At 30.0% G+C, this 17346-nt stretch overlaps 1 protein-coding gene across 1 annotated transcript; it reads left to right on the top strand.

The window, feature by feature from the left end:
• Positions 1-5946: 5946 nt before the first annotated feature.
• Positions 5947-15993, top strand: LOC8281382 (probable disease resistance protein At1g61190). Its single transcript, XM_002521743.4, has 6 exons — positions 5947-6152; positions 8170-10819; positions 10948-11430; positions 13489-14751; positions 14886-15080; positions 15563-15993. Exons 2-5 carry the CDS (start codon positions 8195-8197, stop codon positions 14973-14975), a joined length of 4461 nt encoding a protein of 1486 aa, XP_002521789.3. The 5' UTR covers positions 5947-6152; positions 8170-8194; the 3' UTR covers positions 14976-15080; positions 15563-15993.
• The last annotated feature ends 1353 nt before the right edge of the window (positions 15994-17346 follow it).

The following is a 17346-nucleotide window of genomic DNA, read 5'->3' as shown; positions in this document are numbered from 1 at the left end:
TAATGAGTTTTTATTTAAGTTAATTTTAGCTTCATTATTATTGGGTTTAATTTGAAATGATTTAATGAAAAATTTAATATTGATAAAATAAATGAGTTATTTTCTATACCCAATTAGTTTGAAATTTTAAGAAATTATTCAAGTAAATTATTTGAGAAATGATTATATTTTGGTTATTCAAAATTTTCCCAAATGCATATTTATATAAGTAAAATTATATATTGAAAAATTTTGGAAGAAATTATAAAGGATGTTTTTATAAAAGAATTTTGGAAAAATTGGTATTATAATTGATTAGTAGTATTAAATTTTAAGTTGGAAATTGATTATTTAATTTAATTGTGTGTTAGGACTAAATTGGAAATTTATTTTGGAATAAGGATTGAAAGTATAATGTTATTTTTATGGGGTTAAATTGGAATTTTGATGGATGGAATTGTAAGTAATTAAGAAAGTTGAGGGACTAAATTGTAATAAGAAAAAGTTTGGGGGCCTAATGTCGATATTGAAAGGAAAGAAAATCGGGGAAGAAGAGAGGAAGAGAGAGAGAGAGAGAGAGAGAGTGAGCTGCAGGCGTCGGTGGCGAGCTCCGGGAGGCGGGCCGGCCGGCGGCGTCTGTTGGCAGCTCCAGAAGCGTGAGAATCATGCGACGTGTGGCAGCGGCTCTCGAAGGCCGTTCCGGCCGTTTCAGGCCGATCTCGGTGGCGATCGGCCTCCCTTGGAGAAACTTCCTTTTGGCCGGCTGTCGGTTTTAGTGGCCGGGAGGAGAGTTCCGGGCGAAGTGGTGGCAGCCGTATTTTCTGGTTTTCTCGGCGAGCTCCGGCGGAGGATGGACGATCGGAGGACGTATCCCGACTCTCCTCAGCTCAAGCTTCGAAATGGCACCGGTTTGGTGGCGATCGGACTCCGTTTGCAAATCGACGGCAGTGATCGTCCGCAAATTTCTCCGGATGATCGGGTGTCAGATCGAAAAATCGGAAGCAAGGATCGTCATCAACGCGTCGTTGTGAGTCCGATGGTGTGTCCAGATCGTCGATCGGACTCCGGCAGCCGGAGGCGAGTCGACCGAGCGTCTCGGTAATTTTCTCTGGCCGTTGATCTTGGAAATCCTTTGATTTTAAATTTATGTTTATTGGATTATATTGAGTATTTGATGATATTTGTGAGTCAAAAATAATTGTTTGTCAGTTTGCCTGCCTCGTATTTTGTGTTGTGTGGCGGAGTCGGGAAATAGTGAAGTTTGGGGACCCGACTCTCGTTGTTTAAATTGTTGGATATTTGAAGTGTTCTTCTGGCAGGTCCTGGACCCGTTTTTACGAGGGGTAATGTTCGTGTTGTTGGGGAGGTTCTGCCGAATTTTCGGTAGAATTCTCCTAAGTCGAGATTCTTAGACAGTCAGTCCTAGGAGTCTAGACCTAGGATTAATGACTGATTATTTCAGCGTTTTAATAAATTATTTTCCGTGACTAGATTGTCCGTTTGTTCGGCTCGCTGCAACCGAGGCACCGGAGCAGAGCTAGGAGGTCGCCCAATCCTGTGAGTTAAAGTCATTTAATCATTGCACTATTGCTAAGTCTGATTTAATATGCTATTTTGAAAGTTTATGCATAATATGGTTATTAGTATCATAGCGTAAATAATTTCAACTGGACTATTAATTATTGAAAATAATATAAATATTATTATTAGTAACGTTATAATAATACATATATTATTATTTTATCGACACGAATTGCACGTTGCCTTATCCTAAATTTTTAATCTTTATTTTGATATGTGTTGAATGATTTCATTAAATAATAATATTTATTAAATGTGATGATTGCGTTTTGGGAAATGTGGCTTTCGTAGAACATGCCACTGGTGGGTTGCATCGGGACGGCGTCTGCGGTAATGATCATGGACATAAGGTTATTATGGATTTGTTTGCCCTGATCGAGCATTGCTCTGGGCTGAGTTCGATTGATTGCCGGAGTTAAGGTCCCCGATCGAGCGATGCTCTCTGGCTTATTTGGAATTCAAGTGTTCGGTCGGAGGTAAGGCCCCTGATCGAGCTTGCTCTGGCGCCCGGACACATTGGATTAAGAGAGCCGAAAGGCTATTAGAATTGGGGTTAGGGTTCTCTTGAGCCACTCGTCCCGTAAAAGTAAATATATATTTTTATTTATTTATTTATTATGGTATGATTATAATGTGGATTGTATTTACGTGCATGGTTTGATATCTGATTTGAATAATATATGTTTTCCGAGAAGAAGCAATAGTCTCTAGATTATTTGATTTTAACTCACTCTCGTGATCTCATTTTCTTGATTCGTATAGTCCTCTCGTGACTCTTATTCAAGAACTGACTCCTTCATCATCGGGTGATGTATTTGATTTGGTATGTTAAGTTGTAAAATCTTAGATTCTCATGAGTAATAATAGTAGATGTATCAGTTGTAAATTTTCCGAGTTTCCAGTCTCGCCTAGTTTTTCCGGCATCAAGTATTTATGTAGAATGTAATTTAAGATAAATTGTGGCTTTAATAATATTAATTTGAGATGAGATTTGTTTAAGTCAGTGAGTGTCAGGCTTACTACGGGTTTCGGTGGCCTAACGCCTACCCATTCCCTAGTGCCGGTCACGGGCCCACGGGTGGGGTCGTGACACAAACATTACAATAAATGTAAATAAAATAAGTTGAAAGTTAATGAAAATTGAACATATGCAAAATAAAACCACCCCATACCTAATTCCTAAATACATGGGACATGTAATATGCAAAATAGTGCTGGAGATTTTTGATCCATCTAGCTTTGCAATACAACTGCTAAGTCTTTCACAGGAGGTGGACATCTTTAAGTAAAATAATTAGGGAATAGATTTCTTCTCCAAGGCTGAGATGATGCTGGTCCAATTGGTACTGGAGGTTTAACTCGCAAGGGATCAACTTGGGAAGGATAAGCTTGAAACGGATTAATCCTAGGAAGATCAATTCGGGGTGGAGCAACATGTCCAATTCCTAGAGGAAGAAGATCTTCATTCTGATTGGATGTTATTTAGCTTGGCTTGATTAGGTAGGAAAATAAAGTTTTTTTGCTCAGATGTTCCCCACATATGGCAGTAATTGATAACTTGGTCAAAGAAATCGACTCTAAACAAGTATCTTGAGATTTGACCGAGCTTCGGAGTATCTTTAACAATGGTTAAAAAGTACCAGACGAGTCTGATGCCTAAGTCAGTAAAGGTGTTATAATGATAAAGTATGTATTGAGTGTATAAAAGTGCATGTACCTGTCAAGTTGTGCCATAATCCTTTATATAGGGATTGAAGTCTCCTAATCCTACAAAGAGTAGGACTTCATGAATGTAAAATCCCTTAATTTTATTAGGATTAGTCTTCTTGGTCATATAACAGAGTCTTAAGTCGGGTCGGATTACTCAATTAAAGGAATGATCATCACTTGGTCTTCGAGACTTCTAGTTTTTCTTGGATTTGAACTTAGTCATTTATCAATTATGATAACTCAGCATATGATGCTCGGTAATCAATGATAAATAAGATTTTACTGATATAATTGAAAAGAAACTAATGATTTTACTTGCTCTTGAAAATTCTCTAATATTGTAGACATTATAGTCAAGCAAAAGTCATTCATATAGTTCAAATTAAAAAATGACAATGAAACCAACAATTTCCAACTCTATAAACCAAACATAATTTTTGAGGAATATAATATATATATATATATATATATAATGATAATTTTTATTTACTTTGACAAAATAAAAGAATCAGCACCATCATCATTAGTTAAAATTAGGAGTTAATTTTAATAATATTATTGTTATATTTTTCAAACTTTAAAGATGTAATTAAACTACTTTAAAATTTAAAAGTTTAATTACATTTTGGCCAAAAATTCAAAAATATATCTATACCTTTTGCCAATTATTCATTTAAATTGATAATATATATATATATATTTAAAAAAAAATTGATTTTGTTGCAAAATCTTAGCTTTTTAAATTTATTCTTGACTCTACCACTATTTCCATCTAAATCAACTACTTAATTATTTCTACTTTCATGTATGTTCCTTTGGACCTCTCATCTCATCTTTTTCTATAATATATTCTAGCGTTTCTCCATATTCATCTTAAGATTTTAAAAAATAAAAAAGAAGAGTATCACAGAAACCATATTTACTGTGTAAAAACCATATTCATAGACACTATATTGAATATTTTTAATAAATTTAAACACTTAATTAAATAAAAAATAATTTAGATGCTAACATAAAAAAAATTAAAAAATTAAAACACCATATTTGTAACTTATCCTATTATTTTAGAGATTTCTTATAATGGTTGGATAATAAAGAGTGAAAATGTCGGTATAATATACTAATCAACCTTGAAACTTAGAATCAATTTATATAATATTGATGCAGAGTAATATCCTCCCACACATTCCTTTTTTTTCTTCTTTCAATATTTTCTAGTGTTTCAAATAATACAAAGTCAACAACAATGAGGAACGTATGATTTTATTTATATTTTATTTTTGTATAGATGTTATTTGCATCCACTATCTATTTTTTATATTTTATACAAAAAAATTTAAATTTAAATTTCATATGAACAGTCTTCGGATGTAATTCTCTTTTCTTATTTATTTAAAGTTAAATATTTTAATTTTTTGAAATTTGTCATATCAAGTTTTTTTATTTTTAATAATTAATTTTAATAATTAATTATTTTTTTATCTAAAATACTGCAACTAAAAAAATCAAGCTGAATATTATAAATATTTTTATAGTTATGGGTGGTCAGTATCATGTAGCTGCTACGCGTAACAATGATGCAAAGTCAATACTCAATACCAATGAAAACGCATGATTTTTTTATTTATTTTATATTCTATTTTATATCAGTCATTATTGCGTCACTGTAATTTATTATATTTTTAATTTGAGATTTAAGTTAATAAATCACTAAAAATAAAAAGCGAATAAAATTCTTTCAAATTCGAATTTATAAATTGAAATATTTTTATCAACACGGTTCAGAATTATAAATATGAAATTTTCAATATCTAAATAATATTTCACATTTATATTTTTTGATTTTATGTTCTCTTTTCTTTTATAATCTATTTTTGCTTGTTTCAATTATTGTTTAAAAATGTAATTGTATGTTTTATTAAGGTTTCATAATTCTCTATTAAGAAAAAAAGTCAATGAGCCAGTAGGCTAATTCGATTTTTAATTTAACAAGAAGATTAAGTTAGTTTGCATTATTGTCTAGTGGTGCTATATAATTAACAAACCAAATAAAATTATTTCATGAGTAAATTGAGCGAAATAATAATATTAAAATTATAATATAATTCATTTTGAATTATAAATATCGAAATTAAGTAAAATTTTAAGAAAATCCAGTAAAATAATTAAACTTTGTATTTTCTTTAATCTCACATAACTTAGTTTCAAAACAAAAATCAGATTGGTTGATTCTATGCAAACAGATGAAATCAGTTCCAACCTCAGTGCTGCCCTAACATATTTTTGTATTTATAGACGGTCAATATATATCTTAATTTGAAAAAAGTTCGAGTTACTCTCATTTTATTCCTAAATGAAAGATTATAAACATACTTCAGACCAACTCTTATATATATATATATATATATATATTTTAATGGCTAAAAGAGAGAAGAATTTGCTTGTTTAAGTGGAAAAATAAAATTTTAATATTTTATTTGAAATATTATCAACCATTAAAATTTGTTTTTTTAATAAATAATAGTCTAATTTTTAAACTTTAATTTTAAATATTTAAAAAAAATTAATCATTCTATTGAAAATTAAAAACAAAAATAACAAACATGATTTATCATATTTAAGTTGAGCAAAAAAGGAATTTCAAACCGAAATATCATAACGTAAGTTGGCTGTACATTTATTTAATGTTAAACATAAACAAAGACTTCGATATTATAAAACTAAAAAGAGACTTTGTTACTCTCATTATTTTCATTAAAAATCTTTTCTTTCTAGTGGTTGATCTCTTTCATCTTTCTTCCCCAAATACAGTCTTATGCTTTCTGTTTTCTCAGTATTTCCCATTCGGTACAATAATCTTGTCTGAATAGTTTTCTTTGCAAGTAAGTCTATGTTCTATACTTGATAACTATTGTTTGATAAATTCCTTTTATTATTTTCTGCTAACTCTACCCTGTGAAACTTATGTATAGTTCTCCCCATTGTTTTTTTTTTTTTATTATTATTATTATTATTATTATTTTTTGTACTTGTTGGAGGGCTTAATATATCTTTGAACTGAATTTTTTGCATATATCTGGTTTGAACAAAACTTGCTGCATTTAAATGCAGATTTGGTCAGAGTCAAATTTCTTGTTTGGATATACATATGTAAATGGATTTGAACTCTAATGAAGATCCAATAGACTATATATGAAATAACATCTATGCAGTAATTTAAATCATTTCTTCTTCAACCAGAATCAATTTTTATTCTCTTCTTTCTTTCTTTATTTTTTTTTTCTTTTTCTTGTTCTTCGCTTTCATCCTTTACTTTTGTTTTGAGTTTATATAAAATTTTGTAGAATGATTCTGTCTTCTTAAATTTGGCTAAGCCATGAATTTATACAAAGCTATTCTAACGTTCTTTGTACACCAAGAATATTTACATAAATAAATAAAAAAACTAATCTAACAAACAAATAAGACAATATAAGAAAGAATATTAAAGAGACAACTCGTCTAGAGATGTCGGAACCTAGAAAATATTATTATAAAGATATTCCACTAATAGTTTACAGCCCAAACTTATCGTCACAAGAGCAGGCGGCAAAAGCCTACAAGCTGATCCAAGCTCTGCTACCATCTTCTTCTTCTTCAGATTCCACATTTTGGTGGTGACATCGACCATTACTTTGTTTTGACAATATACGAATACTTTTTTAAAAATCATTGATTTCAAATCAATTTAATCAGTATCTTTATAAATTTAAGTTTAAATTCATGCATGTGTATAGAATTTTAATATTATTTCAGTTATATATATATATATATATATATATATATATATATATATATATCGAATAGAACATGGTGAGCCAAATCTTCTTCATGTAAAACCTACTTTATTTAGATCGGAAAAATCATATGCTTTTATGAAATCATGTGCTATATATATATATATATATTTGATGATTTGTAATTACAGGTCAAATCAACAAAATTAATTTTCTATTTAAATAATATTAATAACTTGAACTATTTTATTGGTCCTATAAAATGAAAAAGATATATTTTCTTCTTTTCTTTAATATAAACTAATTATATAATTGTCCTTTCATTATTTATAATCTATATGTTCATTAATTTATTTTTGTCAATTGAGTAGTTATAATTTTATATATTTCTTAGATTACTATGAACTATTTTCAATATGAGAATTATGTTGATTCTTTATGAAAATTAAAATTTTTATGATTAATATAAGCATTCATTATTTGTAGACACAATATTCATTACTTTGTTAATGTATATTTACTAATTTATTCAAACGGATTTATATAATATAGATATAATATTAATCATTTTTTACTGTTAGTAAAAAAAGGTCAAACTAAATTTATTGTACAAATATTTATATTATGATATAAATATTTTTTTAACGTTAAATAATAAATATTCAATACATATTTAATGAATAATAAACATTTAGTATCGATTTTAATAAATATAAATTCAAAGAAAAAAGTGTGTGTCAAAATTCTAAGGCGCATGTAGAATTTGGTCGAACCAATGTCCAAAAATAATTCGGAATTCATCGAAAATAAAAGATTCAGAAATTTTCCATTATTCATATACTTTCCTATTACTTATGATATAATAGAATTATGTAGTTATGGTTAGGGATTTTAATAGTGTGAGAAAGATTTTATATTTTTATTAATTAGATCTTCACTTTTAAATAATGTGGCAATAATGTAATTATACGATGTGATAAAAATATTAATAAAATAAGAAGAAATTAATATTTGTCTTCTATTTTTTTTTTTTATATTATACCAATTATTTTCAATGTTTATAAATAGCGGAAATTACTTCAACTCTATTTTATCATTATTTTTGTTGTTATTTGTATTGCAGTTGGCCAGTTAGATATTAAAGAAAAATGGAGTATCTTATAGCAATTGTGAGTTCTGGTGCCAGTGAAATTGGAAAATCATTGGCGATCAGTATCAAAAGACATATTGGCTACTTGGTTTACTACAATCGTAACATTACGAACCTGCAAGATGAAAGAAAGAAGCTGGATGATAAAATGGTTGAAGCTGATCAATTTGTGCAAGATGCTAACCGGAAGTTTAAAGTTCCTATTCCTAGTGTACCCCGTTGGAAAGAGGAAGCAGACAAGCTCAACCAAAAGGTCGGTGAATTTTTTGAAAAGGAAACTCCTGGAGCAAGCAACAGGTGTTTGAACGGGCGTTGTCAATATCCGTGGTCACGTTATTCATCAAGCAGGAAAGCTTCAAAGATGACTGAGGATATTCGTGAGAAGATTCGAGACGCTCCAGATTTTGGTATTGTAGCCTATGATGCTCCTCAACCAAATCTGGGATCTACGTTCAACCTTGAAGGTGTCAAGGACTTTGAGTCTAGGCTATCAGTTATGAATGACGTCTGGGAGGCTTTGAAGAATGATGAGCTGAGCATGATTGGTATTTGTGGAATGGCTGGTGTAGGGAAAACCACACTGGTTAAAAAACTAGTGAAAAGAATAGAAACTGAAAATCTGTTTGGTGTAGTTGCAATGACTGTGGTCTCTCAAAATCCAAACTCGACTATCCAAGATGTGATTATAGAGCGGTTCAGTTTGCAATTTGAGGAGAAGACTTTGGTGGGAAGAGCAAGTAAGCTGCATGAGTGGATTATGAAGTGTGACAAGAGAGTGCTCTTGATCTTGGATGATGTCTGGGAGAAGGTGGATTTTGAAGCAATTGGACTTCCTTTAAATGGTGACAGAAAGGGGTACAAAATTGTGTTAACTTCACGAAGGGATGATCTATGCACTAAAATAGGAAGTCAAAAGAACTTCCTTATTGATATTTTAAAAGAAGAAGAAGCTCGAGGTCTTTTCAAAGTGACGGTAGGCAATTCCATTGAAGGAAATTTAGTCGGCATAGCATGTGAAATTGCGGATCGATGTGGAGGCTTGCCTATTGCCATTGTAGCTCTTGCTAAGGCTTTGAAATCCAAACCAAAGCATAGATGGGATGATGCACTCCTACAGCTAAAGACGTCTAACATGAAAGGCATCTTGGAAATGGGGGAGGTGGATTCCAGACTTAAACTGAGTATTGATCTTTTGGAAAGTGACCAAGCCAAGGCACTACTTTTCCTTTGTTGCTTGTTCCCTGAAGATTATAGTGTTCCTGTAGAACATTTGGTTGGTCATGGGATAGGCCTGGGGTGGTTTCAAAACGTGCAGTTTTTGTATCAGGCAAGAGACAGAGTTCGTACGCTTATTGATGAACTCAAGGAATCGTTTTTGTTGCTTGAGGGCGATTCAGATGAATATGAATCCGTCAAGATGCATGATCTGATACGTGATGTCGCCATAGTCATTGCCAAAGATAACTCTGGATATCTAGTGTGTTGTAATTCTAATATGAAAAGCTGGCCTGCGGAGATGGATAGGTACAAAAATTTCACTGCGATTTCACTTGTTCGAATAAAAATCGACGAGCACCTTGTTGATTTGGAATGTCCAAAGCTACAACTTTTACAGCTCTGGTGCGAGAATGATTCACAACCTTTACCTAATAATTCTTTTGGAGGTATGAAAGAACTCAAAGTTTTATCTTTGGAGATACCATTACTTCCACAGCCACTTGATGTCTTGAAGAAACTTCGAACCTTGCATCTTTATCGTTTGAAGTATGGAGAGATATCTGCAATTGGAGCACTAATTACTTTAGAAATTCTTCGAATTGAAACTGATTGGGACTCTTACTTAAAAGAGTTGCCAATAGAAATAGGAAGACTAAGAAATTTGAGGGTACTGAATTTGAGCTCAATGTCATCCCTCAGATACATCCCATTAGGTGTATTATCAAAAATGTCAAATCTAGAAGAGTTGTATGTAAGTACGAAATTCATGGCATGGGGATTGATAGAAGATGGAAAGGAAAATGCAAGCCTCAAGGAGCTGGAGTCTCATCCAATAACTGCATTGGAGATTTATGTATTCAATTTCTTGGTTTTTCCTAAAGAGTGGGTCATTAGCAACCTAAGTAGATTTAAAGTTGTTATAGGCACACATTTCAAATACAATTCATATGGAAAAGATTCAATGAATGAGTTGTACATCGAAGGTGATGGGAATGATGTTTTAGCAAGTGGGTTCAGTGCTTTGCTGAGGAACACCGAAGTTTTAGGTCTAAAGGTGAACAATTTGAAGAATTGTCTCTTGGAGTTAGAAGATGAAGGTTCAGAAGAAACTTCACAATTGCGGAATAAGGATCTGTGCTTTTATAAACTAAAAGATGTAAGAATATTTGAATCTCATGAGATGAAATATGTTTTTCCACTGTCCATGGCTAGAGGATTGAAGCAACTCCAAAGCATAAACATAAAGTATTGCGACGAGATTGAGGGAATTTTCTATGGAAAGGAAGAGGATGATGAGAAGATAATTTCCAAAGATGACGATTCTGATATTGAGTTTCCTCAACTAAAAATGTTGTATCTGTATAATCTTCCAAAGCTGATTGGTTTTTGGATACACAAGGATAAGGTACGACTTTATCTTCTTTTCATTAAGTTACCAAGATCCTTCCCATTTAAATTTATCCCTTTGAAATTATCATGAATACAGATAGAAAATATATTTATTTTATGTTATTGAAATATCATATTTAACAGGTTTTATCAGATATCTCTAAACAATCAAGTGCATCTCACATAAATGAGAAGACGAGGATCGGACCATCACTATTTTCATCGCATCGGCTACAGTTGCCAAATTTGCAAGAGCTCAATTTGCGGGATTGTGGTTTGCTGAAGGTGGTCTTCTCAACTTCCATTGCAGGACAACTGATGCAACTCAAAAAGTTAACTTTACGGAGATGTAAAAGAATTGAATATGTAGTTGCAGGAGGAGAAGAAGACCATAAGAGAAAAACCAAAATAGTGTTCCCTATGCTAATGTCTATTTATTTCTCAGAACTACCAGAGCTAGTGGCCTTCTATCCTGACGGTCATACTTCCTTTGGCTCTCTAAATGAATTAAAGGTAAGAAATTGTCCCAAAATGAAGACATTTCCTTCAATATATCCAAGTGTCGACTCAACTGTTCAATGGCAAAGCTCTAATCAGCAGCTTCAGTCAAGCCAAGAGCCCACAGAGGTACGTATTTGCATTTTCCTTCAATATATTGCGAGTATTCACCCTTTTTTCTTCTTTTTTCTTTTTTTGATAAAAAAAGAATTTTAGAGTTAATAGAAAAATATAATTAATATCGATATAATTAATATATATCGATAATTTGTAATTATTCAAAATTTATAAATTACCTTTTGAACTTTGCTATATTACTTTACTAGCTTTATCTCGGACTCTACATGATTACTGTCTTTTTTGAAAAAGTATAAAAGCACATATTATGGTTAGGCATCTTGCAGTTAGAAGATTCATTTTTTTATGATAAAAAATACCATATGTTTTACTTTTTTTTATATTCTAATAATAACAACAACAATAATAATAATAATAAAAAATTAAAATATTATATATATATATATATATATATATATATATATATATTACTATGAGTTTAATGTAATTAGTTATATATTAAATCACTTAATAAGTGATTTTCTTATAAAAATGAGTATTATAATAGAAATAAAGATATTAATGTGTAAGATAGTAAAAATATAAGTAAATGAAATCACATGATAATTTTAGTCATACAAAAAAAACTACAGTCTTTTGAGTATAAAACTATCAATTCACGAGATACTCTTTTTATATTCTTTCTTTATTTATTATTTTGAGTTACAAATGAAAAGAAGGAAACTTAACTTGAAACTTTAGTGTGTTGAAATATGCCCTAAGTTTGTAGGTAAACAAATAATTAATGAATTAATAATAATATAAATTTCATATAGTTGTTTATTTCATTAGTAAATGATGATTTTATTTAAATTTTATTATATAATATATTAAACATTCTTGTGGATACATTTTGAATCTATAATATTTTGCCTAGATTAATGTACCATTATTGATAATTTTATGGTGTACATTTTAGTTCATATATTTTATGTTTTATTTTAATGATTAATTATATTATATTAAAATAAAAATAAATTTTTATTTACTTTTATTAATTATGTATTTGTCTACAGTAATCTTTTATAAAAATAAATTTTGTGACATGTAATCACAATACTTTAACAAATTGCTCTTTACTTTCATTATGTGCTTGTGTGCATGTATAAATATATATAAATGATTTTATTTTTTATAGAAAGCATTTATTAATATTATTAAATTAACAAGAAATTGATATCCACGTTCTTTAAAGTAATAATTTTTATGAAAATTTTAATCACTTTAATTTTTTTTATTAATACTTTTAACTTTAATGCATGCCTTTGATTATTTTTTTATTTAGTATATCACAATTATTTTCTAATTAAATAATGACTCTAATTTTAGAAAATAATATTATAAAATATTATATTTACTATTTATTAATTATATAATAATTTCTAATATTAAAATATAGTAATATCAATTATATGATAGTATTAATTTATATAATAAATATTTTTAATAGTTTTTATATTAACATTAGTAACTAATAAAACGATTATCACTAAATAAAACATGTGACTCTAATTCCTACAGTTTCTTTGTTATTTCTCATTTATTCTTATTATTATATACATGTGGCTAATGCATACTTACATTTAATAGAGGTCCAACCAAAGGAATTAAAACTTATTATTATCACTAAATAAAACTTAATGTTTGTTTCTTAAATTAATTAAACTAATAAAAAATGCTTTGTCAAACACATTTTTTTTTGTTAATGGTGGCATGTATGTGGGTTTTGTTCCAAGGAATTACATTCACTTGGAAGAAGGTCATGTTGGTTATGTTTTTAATGTGTAAGTTTGCCTTCGAATCTCGGTTTTATTTTAAATTTGGGATATAAAAATGGGTTTTCTCTTTGGATTATCTTCATGAAACTATATTAAATAAGGCTAAAACTATTAATTTAATAAAACAAAAATAGAAATGAAAAATAGATATAAAGGGTTGGAATGCAAATATTCCTATCCTTGTATAATAGAAATGTGTCTTTTATTTTATTTACTTTTTCTTTTCTTTCATGTAAATAATACATTTTATAAAATTATAATTTTATTAAGGCAACTGTTTGATTATACATAGGTTTCATTATTGAAGAACAAGTTCACTTCTAGCCATAATTACGACCACACGGGCACATGTTGTGCATTTTCATTCAAATCAATCGAAGCGCTTAGGAATCTCAATAAACTTGCATTGTTTAAGAATGATGAATTCGAGGTAATATTTTCATTTGAAGAATGGCGTTCTGATGGAGTAATGCTCAGTGTTTTGGAGAAACTGGAGTTGTCATTTTTACCAAAATTAGCGCACATATGGTTCAAAATTCCACCAGAAATCACAGCCTTTCAAAACCTAAAAGAGTTGGATGTATATGATTGTTCTTCTTTAAAATATATTTTCTCACCCTGTGCGATTAAACTTCTGGTAAGACTAGAAAAAGTAATAGTTGATGAGTGCCATGGGATAGAAGCAATTGTTGCAGAAGAAGAAGAAGAAGAAGAAGAAGAAGAAAGCCATAGAAACATTATTTTCCCTCAATTAAGGTTCTTGCAGCTTACAAGTTTAACAAAGCTCAAGAGTTTCTGCAGTGATAGATCTACAACAGTTGAATTTCCATTATTAGAAGATTTGAGATTGAAAAATGTGGGTGCAATGATGGAGGAAAAGGTACAATATCAGAACAAGGGTGAATTTGGTCATAGTTACAGCCACGCAGAGACATGTCCTCCATTTACAATCAGATCCATTAAAAGGATACGAAATCTTAAAAGACTTGAGGTGGGCAGTTGTCAATCGTTGGAAGTGATATATTTGTTTGAGGAAAACCATGCTGATGGAGTACTTTTTAATAATCTGGAAGAACTGAGATTGGATTTTTTACCAAATTTCAAGCATGTGTTGCTCAAGATACCACCAGAAATTTCAGCCTTTCAAAACCTGAAAAAAATAAATATAGAATATTGTGATCATTTGAAGTATCTTTTTTCACCTCCTGTGGCCAAACTTCTAGTAAAGCTAGAAGTAGTAAGAATTATAGAGTGCAAAATGGTGGAAGCAATGGTTGCAGAAGAGAAATTAGAAGCAGAAGCAAGAAGTGACAGAATTGTATTCCCTCGACTAAGGTTCCTGGAACTTCAATCTTTACACAAATTCAAGAGTTTTTGCATTGAGAATTCTGTCACAGTCGAATTGCCTCTGTTAGAAGACTTGAAACTTGTACATTGTCATCAAATAAGGACTTTCTCTTATGGATCAGTGATCACACCAAAACTAAAGACAATGAGAATAGATTCCCGCTACTATCAATTAGAGAAAGACCTTAATACAACTCTGCTAGAAATGGTAAGACCTTTTTTCTTAATAACTTCTGTGGATCATTGATCTATTCTTTACTTGTCATTTATGTGGTAACAACATCATCATTCATATTCTTATTTCTGAAGATGTTTTCTTTTTGTTTCATGAACATGTGCTAGTGTTCCAAAAGAGGAAAGGATGCAATGGACGCCAATATAGTGGATGTGGCAGGTCCTTTTAAGCATGAAGTAGATGTGAAGAGCAAATAGAAATTCTCCAGGATCCCAAAATTCAGAACTAAGAGCAAAGGTGCAATCTTCTTGATTATGAAGAAAATTATACTCCGATAAAAAAACATCACTTCCACAGATAAGGTAAGTTATTAATTGTAGCATAATATTTTCATAAAACATTATTTAAATAATTTATCTTAAGTTACACATAATATCTACAAAATGACTTATTTTTCATTAAAGTTATACTAGTTTTTCATGCATGTGGAGTGCAAGTAATTGACATATTTATAAATTATAAAATTGCTAAACTAAAAAATTTTAAAATAATATATAAGAGTTAAATGTATGTTTTTAATATATGATTTATAATGATTCATCAAATGCAATTGAGTGGATTATAAAGAAAGCAGAAAAAAGCCTTTGAAAACTGGTACATAAGTTCAGAGCTATTGGTCTTTTACGTAAAAGAGTAAGAAATGACACTTTCAATGACACATTTTTGTGGGAAATTTGCTACGGGGATGATGCTTTAGCAAAAAATGATGATCTGAACACAGAGGACCTGACTACTTGGCTATGGTGGTGCTCTTAGGATATATTGCAATTGTGTTCTTTTGCAGGATCTTTACTAAACCCTCCCATTCTTGAGAGATGCTACATGCTGGAACATTTTGTTATGGTGTGATCTATGGCTTTCATGATATTTCATTGATTGATTGGAGTACCCTTCGGCTAATGTTGGTGCAATTTGATGCGATTGGATGGTTCTATTATATGTTGATATGGTTACTGATTGTGGAAGCCGTTATAGATTGACGTGAAACTACCATTCTGGTTAAGTGATGTAAAATCTTCTGATTACATTGCAATTCTGGTTTCTTTTACTGATCACAGGCTGATTTTATATACTTCTTGGCACTCATACTTCGACAGATTTTTGTAAGTTTTGGGTAATCCCAGAAGGGGTTTTTTTCATCAACTTGAACTCTTTATGGAAGTTGGTTTTTTTCCCCTAATTTTTATAAAATAAAATGAGTTATTGCTTATCAAATAATATGTAATTTATTAATTAATTATAAGTTATTGTTCTTAAAACAATAAAATGAAAGTAATCTATATTATTAAAATTGGAAGTAAATATACAAGAAAAATAATGAATTTCATGCTTAAGTTATCCATCTTTTTCTTATCCTTAAGTACCACAATTTTGCAATTACTATTTAAACCATGACTTCTTGAATGTGATTGGCTTGATGATGGTAAGCCTCATCTCCAGAGTTAAGAGCTTACTAGTTTGAATATCAATACTGATCTAATTAAAAAGAGAAAATTGAATCCTTAAATTATTAAAAGTGTCGTTGGCTCTTTAAATATTTAAGTTACAGAAGTTGATATATTGATCAAAAGCAGAAAATTAAATTAAAAATTAGAGAATGAACTTGAGTAGTACAAAAATCAGACTAAAGATAATATTAGATAAAGGAATAAGATGCAAATTGACTCTTAAATTTTACAAGCAGGGCCAAATAGGCCCTTTTAATCTTTTTATGCAATTTTAATACAAAATTTTAATATTTTAGCTCACTCTATCTCTCGAAGAGATAGCGCTCTCCCTTAAGAATAAAAGAAAAAGTTAGAGTTAATAAAAAATAATTAATAATTATTTGTTAGTTAAATTGTTATTAATCTAGATCATCTAATCTGAGATAATAAATTATTATTATATTTTTATTGAATTTACTCTCTTAATATAGAGAATGTAATTCATTCTCCTAAAACAGAGTTAAATCAAACTAAAAGTGATAAATTTTGAATTTAAATAGTTTAAAAAGGTTAAAAAAAAAAAAACCTTTTAACCCATCCGCAAAGTTTAAAGATCTATTTGCACCTTATTCCCAGATAAAAACCTCCATCTACTATTGTACCTCGAGGTTGGGCAAATTGATTTACCTTTAAATTTGTATTTATTTTTATACTCAGTCAAGCAAGAGATTTCAGCTGGACTGCAAGATTACCATCTGTCAACTATTGTTTGTTCCAAGAATGGGCAGATAGATTCCGAAAAGCCATGAACTAGTTGGTTATTTCTTTTTCCTCCCCCAAACTGAAAGTATACATTGGAAATTTTACGTACATCAAGTTCGCTATTTATCCATCAAGAACAATGTTTTAACTACATTTTAAAAAACCAGCAACAATCTCAATTTCAAGAAAGTTTTGATGTGTAATCAATTCCTCTTGTTCCCTTCAAGTATCAGCTTTACTCCTGCCCATCCTGGTAACCAAATCACAATATTATCATATGAATTTTTTATAATGGTCCAAAAATAAACAGTGAAAATGATAGTATAATATACTAATCGACCTTGCAACTTATTATGTATGTTCCCTTCAAGTATCAACT

The sequence above is a fragment of the Ricinus communis genome, chromosome 2, assembly GCF_019578655.1.
Source record: "Ricinus communis isolate WT05 ecotype wild-type chromosome 2, ASM1957865v1, whole genome shotgun sequence".
Taxonomy (NCBI): Eukaryota; Viridiplantae; Streptophyta; class Magnoliopsida; order Malpighiales; family Euphorbiaceae; genus Ricinus; species Ricinus communis.
The sequence above is the reverse complement of the archived record's forward strand: the minus strand, read 5'-3'. Positions and strand labels throughout refer to the sequence as shown.

Bases quoted from the DNA above. Each gene is read 5' to 3' on its own strand.
- LOC8281382 (XM_002521743.4), top strand. From the start codon at position 8,195: ATGGAGTATCTTATAGCAATTGTGAGTTCTGGTGCCAGTGAAATTGGA. The intron at 11,431-13,488 runs GTACGTATTTGC...GATTATACATAG, and splicing joins CAAGCCAAGAGCCCACAGAG to GTTTCATTATTGAAGAACAA. The intron at 14,752-14,885 runs GTAAGACCTTTT...AACATGTGCTAG, and splicing joins ATACAACTCTGCTAGAAATG to TGTTCCAAAAGAGGAAAGGA.